General features: G+C 46.0%; 1 protein-coding gene across 1 annotated transcript; it reads left to right on the forward strand.

The window, feature by feature from the left end:
- The first annotated feature begins 2,304 nt into the window (after window positions 1–2,304).
- LOC128122636 (prostatic spermine-binding protein-like) lies at window positions 2,305–6,209 on the forward strand. Its single transcript, XM_052758264.1, has 3 exons — window positions 2,305–2,371; window positions 2,463–2,568; window positions 5,825–6,209. The coding sequence occupies exons 1-3, from the start codon at window positions 2,317–2,319 to the stop codon at window positions 6,207–6,209; spliced, it is 546 nt and encodes a 181-aa protein (XP_052614224.1). The 5' UTR covers window positions 2,305–2,316.
- The last annotated feature ends 5,150 nt before the right edge of the window (window positions 6,210–11,359 follow it).

The following is an 11,359-nucleotide window of genomic DNA, read 5'->3' on the forward strand; positions in this document are numbered from 1 at the left end:
GATAGATAGATAGATAGATAGATAGATAGATACATAGATACATAGATACATAGATAGATACATAGATAGATACATAGATAGATAGATACATAGATACATAGATAGATACATAGATACATAGATAGATACATAGATAGATACATAGATACATAGATACATAGATAGATAGATACATAGATAGATAGATAGATACATAGATACATAGATACATAGATAGATAGATACATACATAGATACATAGATACATAGATACATAGATACATAGATAGATACATAGTTAGATACATAGATAGATACATAGATAGATAGATAGACAGATAGGTAGATAGATAGATATAGACTGAAAGACAGACTGAAAGACAGATTGAAAGACAAACAGACAGACAAATAGCATATATCAGGCTCTATTCAACTCTCAGAACTTCAAAATAAGTAGTTGATGGCCTGGAATTACTCTGCAGGTAAGGGTCTTGCTGCCAAGCTTGGCAGTCTGAGGTTGGTCCCTGAGCTTACCCAAGGGAAAGAGAGAACTGACTTCAACAAACTGTTCTCTGACCTCTGCAAGCCTATCATGGCACAAGGTACTCCCCATTCAATAAACAATGTCCAACAAGTAAAAAATCGGTAAATGCTTGGGCTATACTTCCACAAAAATATTATGCATTGGTTATCTAAAATTCAAATTGAATTGGATATCCTTTCTACATTTCCTGTGGAGGCTGGCTGATTTGGGATGCATCTTAGCGAGTAAGAACAACAAACCTGGGGTTAAGAATACTCTAGATGACGTGGAGAGGGGACTTCTCCTCTTTGCTTAGTACAACAGCTGCCAGAGACCTCCAACTCCCACTGAACAACACCAGGAGAGTAGGTTCTGTCTTGCTGGTCCCAGAGAACGCCCACTGAGGTCAAGGTCCATCTCTGGTCTACTTGCCTGGGCAGAGGGCTCTCACTGTGGCTGCTGCCTCCTTAGGGCTGAAAGGGGAGGAGGCTCCAGTTAGGAAACTGTGAGCTGGACAGACCCTGCAAAAGATTCAAGCTCAGGAGGGTGCTATGGTAGAGTTGGCCACCTCCATACAACTGTCCACCTGGGGCCAGACTTCCTGGGAAGTAGAGGATGAGGCATGTGTCCCAGAGAGGTGGAGGCAGAAAGAATCTGTGGGTGCCAAGGAGAGGCTGACACACCAGGGCTAAACCACTTGGTACCTCCTTTTCTTAGGTTATAAAATGGGCACTGTATTGATGCCAGCCTCAGGGCTGCCTGGAGAACTGAGGGCTATGTTGAGAACTCTGTCTGCTCAGTTGGTGGGAGCTGCTATGAGCAGTGTGTGGAAGGGGTATGCATGGCACAGGTGTTTTAAGTGAAAACTCTGAAAAGATCTTAGGTAACAACCCATAAAAGGAAGGGCGGTGGGACCTATGCGGCACATTCTCTCATTACAGACCTGGACCCATTTTTCCCTGAGAAGCCATGAGCAGGATGCATCTGATTTCCCCTCACATATGCTCAGGACTCTGCATATCTCATATGCTGGAGACAATCATATTTCTTGGCTGTAGGAACCTGCTTAGTCTGGATTTATGGAAATCAACAGTGTGACCACATTCTCCCACTTTCAGTTCTGAAACCTCTGTGCCCTGGTGGGATTCAACAGGATGTCCTCTGCAAATGCAGAGGACAGCATGGACTGTGAGGTTCATTTGTTCAAAAGCAGAGATGAGGAACCCAAATAGTGTCCTAGGATGTCCCGGATATATACCCATATTCTTGCAGGAAACCCTGCCAAGGGCGGGACTGTGGAGGTCCAACAGGTACAATAGTTAAGTGATGTCAGGGTATAAAAGAACCACCCAAGGAGCTCAGACCACACAGCACAGGTAAGGAAGGAGCAGCAGTCCAGCCTGGTGCAGCAGGAGAGGCCAGAGGGGAAATGGAGGATGGGTTGAGCCAGATAGAGACTGAACCATGAGGGACAGATGGAGCGGTTTGGAACATGGGGTTTCTCCAGGAGTAGCTTTAGACTTTGGGCAGCCCAGTGTGATATGACATCATGGGATCTCTTGCTAAGAGCTGAGTTGGAATGGAAGCACAGTGACATTGGGGGGTTGCAGTGTGGGCATGTGGGGGAAACCATCCCTGGGCCCTTCTGAAGCCTCTAGAGATGTGGAAAAAGAGGGTTCCCAAATGTTCCCTTGTCTCAATCTGGGGTATGGAGGTCCCTTAAATCTGGTGTCTTTTCCTCAGAGCCTTTCTGAAGTCTTGTCATCTCCCTGTGTCTCTAAGCATCAGACTTGTGCCCCAAACCCTCAGGAGCCATGCTGCTGTTGCTGACCTTGGCTGTCCTTGCTGGTGCCACCTGCAGAGCCCAGAGTGAGTACCTTACCTCCTTTGTGGCCTTCACCTCCTGTGTCCTGTTCAAAGAAGAAGGGGCCCTGAGTGTTTTCTGCCTCACTTTCCCCAGATATACTGGGCAATACAATCGGCAGCTATTTCTACATTCATGGTGAAGAACAGGGGGAAATCAAGGCCATCCGGATCTTCTATACATTGTCCAGACATCTCAAGGGGTGAGTAGGGTTCTGGCTCCTTGGCTTCCTGTAGCACTCCCCAGTTGTGCCTGCTCCTGTGGCTTGTCTAGAACCCTCACCTGAGCTAGCCCACTCAGAGCTGGAATGCCCAGGCTAGGCCCAGACTAGACAATCCTCATGGAGGCAGGTGGAGAGGTACCTCTAACTTTGTGATTCAGAAAGGATCATAGAGACTGAAGGGTCTCTCCTCCCATAGTTCTGGTGGTCCTAGTGCTCCTTGGAAGTCACAGGAACTGCTTACATGGTCTGAGAGATGTCCCGGCTTTCACAGGACATGAAATGACCTTCACAGGACATGAAATGATGTGCGGTTCACCCTGCCATTCTGGACTTTTGCTCTGCTCTAGAAAGGCCAGCCATTCCCTAGGGACAGGCCAGAGCTTGACTGTCCTCACCAGCTTCTGCCTCATGAGGTCTGCTGTTCTCCTAGAGTGCCTCAAAGGCCTTGTGCTACTGTTGCCAAGCTTGTTAAATGCAAGCACAGTCCCCAAGGTTAATAGAATTTCAGATGTGTAGATGGAAGTTTCTCAGTCCTGCCAGGTCCTGCAGGAGCCGTTTTTATAATAATCATTCAGAGGCTTTACATTAATTACAAACTGTTTGGTCTATGGCTCAGGCCTATTGCTAGCTAGCTATTACATCTTAAATCAACCCATTTCTATTCATCTATGTAGCGCCATGAATCTCGTGTCTTTACTGTGTTCTGGTACATCTTGCTCCCTTGGCGGCTTGGAGCATCTCCCCTCACTCCATCTTTCTTTTTCCTGTATCTCTGCTTTGATTTCCTCCTGGCTGTAACCTGTCTTACCACAGGCCAAAGCAGTCTGTTTATTAACCAATGGTAGCAACACATATTCACAGCCTACGGAAAGACATCCCACAGCACAGATGATCAATGGATGTTCTTTTACTCTGTCTCCTGTGTAATATTGAGGTCATCTAAATCCTTTGAGAATTCAAAATAGGTAGATAGGGAGAAGGATGGGCAGATATGGTGTTTGCTGTGCAAGTACGAGGCCCTAAGTTTGGGTCCCAGGACCTGTGTGAAAGCTGAGGACAGCAGCACAAGTCTGTAAACCTAAAGCCGAGACAGGGAGATCCTGCTGGACTCAGCTGACCAGAGTCTTACAATTACAGGATCACTTGGAGACTCTGCCTAGGAAAAATAAGGTAGTATACCTGGAAAAATGGCAGAGAAAGTAAGAAAGAGCATTTGCTCTGCAAACACGAAGACCTGAGTTAGATTCCCAGAATCCATGCAAAAGGAAGATGGAGGGACTGTGAGTTAAGCACTGGGGAAGCAACAGGAACATCTCAGGAGCTCTTGGACCAGCCAGTCTAGCTGCAACACTGAACTTCCGTTCAGTGAGAAACCTTGTCTCCAAGCAATAAGGCAGATAGCCAGAGAGAAAGATAGTCAGTGCCCTGCTCTAGCCTCTGCATGCTCAAAATATGCATCACAGACAGACAGACACAGACACACACACATGATCACCACTACAACAACACACAAATCACCACACCACACACATCACACACCACAAACATCACATACCCCATCACAAGAAAACACACACACACCACCACAACACCACCCAAACACACCACACACACACACACACACAAACACACACACACACACACACACACACACACACACACACACACACACGCACAGGGACAGTGATCAGGAAAGACAACCAACCCCTAAATTTGGCCTCCACAACACAGGCAAACATACATGTATACACTGCCAACACAATTCAAAACTGACAACATGGTTATACTTCCCCTACCACTTTTGTGGTATTGGAGGTTGAAATCAAGACATACCACTGTGTTTTGTCTATAGCCATCAATTTCATGAGACAGGGTGTCCCTGTGGTTCCCAGGCTGGCATTAAGCCTAGATTCCTCGATCCTCATCCTCACAACTGCTGGAGAGTCTATGGCCATGCTTTTAAAATGCAATATTGGAGCCTGGCCTGGTGGTGCAGTCCTGTAATCTCAACTACCCAGGATGCTGGACAATATCAAATGTGAGGCCAAATCGTGCTTCAGGGTCCCTCAGGGTCAACCTGGACAACTTAGTAAACCTGTCTCAGAGCAGAAAGCAGACAGAGGGTTGGAGACCAGCATGGTGGCTCATGTCAATAATGTCACAACTCAGGAGACTGAGGCAGGAGGATTTCCACCATGAAGAAGTACAAGGAAATCCTGGCCACAGAGTGAGATCCTGTTTCAAATAAGGTAAAAAGGAAAGAAAGAATGGGTGTGGAAAATGGTACTATAGCTTAGTGGCTTGCCTAGTACATGTGTGACCCTAGGTTCAGTCGGCAGTACCTCTATAGAAGTAAAGGCTGGCAAGATGGCTCTGGCAGGTAAAGGTGCTTGCTGGCCAATCTGACCTGAGTCTGAACCATGGAATCACACAGTGGAAGGAGAAAACAACATCCTTTGGTTGTCCTCTCACTTCCACTAAGGCCTTGGCACATGTGAGCCTGCAAGGATAGACATACACACACACACACACACACACACACTCACACACACACACACACACACACACACACACACACACACACACGTGCACAAAATAAATAATAAATCAATGTCAGTAATAAGCAAATAAACCATGCAACACAAAATCTGCTTACAATGGAAATTACTCATGATTATCTGAAATTCTAGTTGAATTGGATATCCTTCCTGAGTTTTATCTGGAGTCTGATTTGGTATCTTATCTTGCAAGAGAAGGAAGTTGGCATTAGCAATAATGTAGAAGACTTCTTTGCTTGGTAGAACAGCTCCCAGGGCTCTCCTGTTCCCTCCTGACAACACTAGGAGAGATGAGCCTGTCTCCCTGGTCTCTGCCTGTAAGGTCTGCTGACCTGAGCAGAGGGGTCTCATTGTGGCTGCTGCCTCATTTGGGTCAGACAGAGGAGGAGGCTCTAGATGGGAAACTGATTTGGGCAGACCCTGCAAAAGATTCAGGCTCAGAATGACCTACAGTGGTAAATATAGCCACCCAGGCACAGTAGCATGACCTGAGCCAGACTCTATGAGGACCTGTGAGAAGGGATGTGTGTGGAAGAGGCAGAAGGAGGAGGGACTCAGGCTGCCATATCAGAGCTGGGCACTTCTGGAGACTGAACTGTGAACCAGAATGAGGAGAGGGCACAGTTATGAGTAAGAACAGGAATACTTGAGGTTGCACTGACTTGATTTCTCTCCAGCATCCAGCTGAATTTTCAAAATAACTGGAGTGATATTCAGGGAGTCCGTTCAAGCCGTTATGAAGAGTTTCTTCTGAATGATGACGAGCATGTAATAAAGGTTCTTGGCTCTGTGGGATTGTGCCTGAACTCCCTGACCTTCATTACGAACAAGGGGACTGAGTTTTCATTTGGTAAAAAAAGGGGACGTACATTTGAAGAGAGTAGAGGTCCAGACCAACATCTACAGACTGTCAATGGCGTGTACTCACCCTTCTGCCTCCAAGGGATAGGCTTCAAATGGATTCATGGACCAGAGAACCCTCCAAAAGAACCAACGACCATCCCTGGCCCTGACAAAGAGGAGTATGACAGCAAAGATAAAGACAAAGACAAAGAAAGATAAACACAAAGATGAAGATGAACACAAAGACAAAAACAAAAGATGTTGACCATGATGAGCAGAAGGAAGATAAGAAAGAGTAGTAGTGAGCTCAGATCTCAGTCCCGTATCCCCACATCGTATGACCTCCTCTCAGCCAAGCTCACCCACCTGGAGCGACCAGTGTACCAGGTGACCCTGGGCTGGAGGAGGCAAAGACCAAAAGACCCTGTATCTCTTTCCAATAAACTCCGTGCATCCATATGAGCCTGAGTGATCCTTGTCACCAAATGGGATGGTTTGAGATCCCCCAGAGCTTTCTTTACCTCTTCACTTTTTGGACCTACACCCGTGCACTGAGTTAGGGTTTACACAGAAAGACCCTTGGTCAACTCAGCAGGCCTGGGGTCCCCAGAATGAGGCCAGCATCCAGCCCCTGCCTGTCTTAAAGCAACACAGGTCTTGCAGGAAGAGCTCAATGTGTGTTGACCAAGCTGGCAGGGCCTGGCTTTGCAGTGGTCCCATGTAACTGTATTTGAGCAGGTGCCATTGTCTCCTGTTCCTCCCCAGACCCTCCCGTTCTCCAGCCACCTCTTCCCTTCCCTTCCCTGTCCTGGTCACTATCCTCCCTCATAAAGCTAGGCTGCCTGTGTAAGTAGTAAGTTGTTACCACTCATTTTCATATGTGGTGCACTCAGAGTTCATCAGTTATAGACAAGCAGGAGGTACTGAGCCCCTCTCTCCCTAGCTAGGAGCAGGAAAGTTCCAGGCTGTCTGCTATGTGACTGTACCCAGGGCCATTTAAGGGGCCATCTCAAGTCCCAAATTATTCATCAGATAAGGCTCTGTATGCTAAATCAGTAGGACAGGAAATTGGGGATGGGCCAAGTCCTAGCCTATGGGAGAAGAGGACAGGAGTTTCCCAAGATTGGAGGACTTTAAGAAGCATTGTCCTTAGAGGCAGGACAAAGGCCTTGTGGCTGGGTTGGTGTCCCAGTCTCCCCACTGAAAGTCTTGCCTGACTACAGAAGATGACCTGTTCAGGTTCCATATTCCCCATATTAGGAGTCTTTGCTAGGGTCACCCTCATAGACTCCAGGGAGTTTCCACTGCACTAGGTTTCCACATTCCATATTCCATAGACTCCCCCTCCCAATTCCAGTCGTCTCTCTATGCACTCTCTCCCTCCACCCCACCCCTGGCTTGATCCTTCCTGTTTTCATCTCCACAATCACCTAGTTCACCTGCAAATCTATTCTATTTCCCCCTCCCAGGGAGATCAACATGACCCCCTTAAGCCCTTCTTGTAACTTAACCTCTCTGTTTCTTGGATTTTCCCATGGGTATCCTTTACTTTATAGCTAATATCTACTTATAAGTGAGTTTATACCATGTTTATCTTTCTGGTTCTGGGTTACCTCATTCAGGATGATTTTTTTCTAGTTCCATCCATTTGCCTGCAAATTTCATGATGTCTTTTTTTTTTAACTGCTGAGTACTACTCCATTGTGTAATGTGTCACATTTTCTTTATCCATTATTTGGTTGAGGCAAATCAAGGTAGTTTCCAATGTCTGGATGTTATTAATAAAGCCACAGTGAACACAGCTGGGCAAGTGTCCTTGCAGTAGAATGGAGTGTCCTCTGGGTATGTGCACAGAAGTGGCATAGCTGGGTCTTGAGGTAGATCGATTCTCAATTTTCTGAGAAACCACCATATTGATTTCCACAGCGGCTGTGAAGACTGTACTCTTGCCAGCAATGAAGAAGTGTTCCCCTTGCTCCACATCCTCTCCAGCATGGGCTGTCACTTGTATTTGTATTTTATCCATTCTAACAGATATAAGATGGAATAACAAAGTAGTTTTGATCTGCATTTCCATGATAGCTTAGGATGTTGAACATTTCTTCAAGTGTTTCAGCCATTTAGGAATCCCTTGGAGGGAGAGGAAGAATTGTAGAAGCCAGAGGGTTTGAGGACACCAGGAGAACACATTTCACAGAATCAACTAAGCAGGGCTCATGGGGACTCTAAGAGACTGAAGGGACAGTTACAGATCCTGTATGGGTCTGAGCTAGGTCTTCTTTATGTATGTTTTTATTTGGTTTGGGTTTTTTTATTGTTTTTTTTGGTTTTTTTTTGTTTTGTTTTGGTTTGGTTTTTCAAGACAGAGTTTCTCTGTGTAGCTTTGTACCTTTCCTGGAACTCATTCTGTAGCCCAGGCTGGCCTCGAACTCACAGAGATTCACCTGCCTCCACCTCCCGAGTGCTGGGGTTAAATGTGTGTTTCACCACCACCCAGCCTGCTTCTTGGTGCTCTTGTGGGACTCCTAACAGTGGGAGTGGGGCTGTCTCTGGCTCTTTTGCCTGTTCTTGGGACCCTTTTCCTCCTACTGGGTGGCCTTGTCCAGCCTTGATATGAGCGTTTGTTCCTAATCTTGTTGTAACTCGCTGTGCTGTACTCCACTGATATCCCTGGGAGGTCAGCTCTTTTCTGAAGGGAAACAGAGAAGTGAATCTGGTGGTAGGTGTTAGGGAGGGGAGTGGAGGGAGGGGAAACTGCCAGGATATAATGTCGATGGAGATTACTCTGGTCCACCTGGGCCTGCAGGCACTGAGCCCTAAATAAACACACAAAATGAATTTTATATAATAAGATTTTTCAAGAGACTAAAAATCAAAGATGAAAATAATACTAAGAAAAGCTTAAAGCTAAAAGCTAAGCTCAGAAGATCTGAGTGAGTTGTGCAAGGTTTCTGGAAAATGACATAAGAATGGTCTGTGTTTATGATAAAATTTCTAAGATTATACATGTCCACTTGTGGTAATATTGACAGAGTCTTTTGCTTTTTTTTGTTTTGTTTTGTTTTTGAGAGAAGTTTTCTCTGTGTAACAGCTCTGGCCATCCTGGAACTCACTCTGTAGACCAGGCTGGCCTCAAACTCACAGAGATCTGCCAACCTCTGTGAGTCTGAAATTAATGGTGTGTACCACCACAGCCCAATGATATAGATCTTAAAAGACAATAAATATAAGTCTAATCAATATAATATCTTGCATTTTTGTCAATCTTTCTGTTTGTTTTTTTGAGACAAGGTTACCCTATATAGCCCTGACTGTCCTAGAACTCACTACATATACCAAGATGGCCTCAAATTCAAAGAGATCAACCTGCCTCTGCTTCTTGAGTGCTAGGATTAAGGTGTGTGCCAAAACACCTGGCCATGTTTTTTGTTAACTATATTTGACTTTAACCACTTGGGGAAATTGAGTCATAACAAAATAAGAATGTAGTGGTTTGAATGAAAATGTCCCTCAAGGTGTGGCCTTGTTGGAGGAAGTAGGTCACTGTGGGTGGGCTTTGGAGTTTCAGAAGCTGAAGCCAGGCCCAGTGTCTCTCTCTCTTCCTGCTGCCTGCCCATCCAGATGTAGAACTCTCAGCTCCTTCTCTAGCACCGTTTCTGCCTGATGTTGCCATGTTTCCTACTATGACAATAATGGACTAAACCTCTGGACTGTTAGACAGCCCCAATGAAATGTTTTCCTTATAAGAGTTATTGTGGATGAGATGTCTCTTCACAGCAATACAAACAAACCTTAATTAAGACAAAGAGTTTCTTTAAATTTTTTTAAAGTTTCTATTAGTTTAGATGTGTGTTTTGCTTGCATATATATAAGTATCATTCATTCATTCATGAACACTAAAAAAAATAAGTGCAAGCTAAGAATACGGTTCAGTGCTAGAGTACTTGCCGAGCATTCATGAGGCCTTAGATTTAATCCCCAACTGCTTAGGAGATGCATTTCAGGCAGCCTAGCTTTATGAGGAAGGATAGTGACCAGGACAGGAGAAGGGAAGGGAAGAGGTGGCTGGAGAACGGGAGGGTCTGGAGAGGAACAGGAGACAATGGCACCTGCTCAAATACAGTTACATGGGACCACTGCAAAGCCAGGCCCTGCCAGCTTGGTCAACACACATTGAGCTCTTCCTGCAGGCCCTGTGTTGCTTTGAGACAGGCAGGGGCTGGATGCTGGCCTCATTCTGGGGACCTCAGGCCTGCTGAGTTGACCAAGGGTCTTTCTGTGTAAACCTTAACTCAGTGCACGGGTGTAGGTCCAAAAACTGGGGAGGTAAAGGAGGCTCTGGGGGATCTCAAACCATCCCATTTGGTGACAAGGACCACTCAGGCTCATACGGATGCACAAAGTTTATTGGACACAGAGATACAGGGCCATTTGGGCTTTTCCTCCTCCAGCCCAGGGTCACCTAGTACATTGGTCCCTCAAGGTGGGTGAGCTTGGCTGAGAGGAGGTCATAAAATGTGGAGATGCAGGACTGATATCTGAGCTCACTACTAATCTTACTCATCTTCCTTCTGCTAATCATCATTATCATCATTGTATCTTTTTTTTTTTCACGTTTGCCTTTGTCTTTAACTTTTTTACCTTCCCTCTCATTGTCACTGTCAGGGACAGGCATTGGTCCTCTTTGAGGCTTCTCTGGGTTATTAGTCCATTTCAAGCCTATCCCTTGGAGACAGATGGGTGAGTGCACGCCACTGACAGTCTGTAGACACTGGTCTGGACCTCCACTCTCTTCAATTGGACAACCCTGTTTTATACCAAAGGAAAACTGAGTCCCCTGATTGGTAGTGAAGGTCAGGGATGTTAGGGAGATTCCCACGTTGCCATGCACCTTTATGATATGCTCGCCATCCTTCAGAAGAAACTCTTCATAACTTGTTGAATGGCCTCAATAAACATCACTCCAGTGATTCTGAAACTGCAGCTGGATGCTGGAGAGAAATCAAGTCAGTGCAACCTCAAGAATTCCTGTTCTTTCTCAAAACTGTTCCCCCTCCTAGTTCACACAGTTTAGTCTCCAGAAGTGCCCAGCTCTGATATGGAAGCCTGGAATCCCTCCTGTGCCTCTTTGACACACATCTCTTCTCACAGGTCCTCATAGAGTCTAGCTCAGGTCATGTATCTGTGCCTGGGTGGCTAGATCTACCACTGCAGGACATTCTGAACCTGAATCCGTTGCAGGTCTGCCCAAGTCACAGTCTCCCATCTGGAGCCTCCTCCCCTGTCTGGCCCAAATGAGGCAGCAGCCACAATGAGACCCCTCTGCTCAGGTCAGCAGACCTTACAGGCAGAGACCAGGGAGACAGGCT

The sequence above is a fragment of the Peromyscus californicus genome, unplaced genomic scaffold, assembly GCF_007827085.1.
Source record: "Peromyscus californicus insignis strain IS unplaced genomic scaffold, ASM782708v3 Scaffold_3__1_contigs__length_106647218, whole genome shotgun sequence".
Classification (NCBI taxonomy): Eukaryota; Metazoa; Chordata; class Mammalia; order Rodentia; family Cricetidae; genus Peromyscus; species Peromyscus californicus.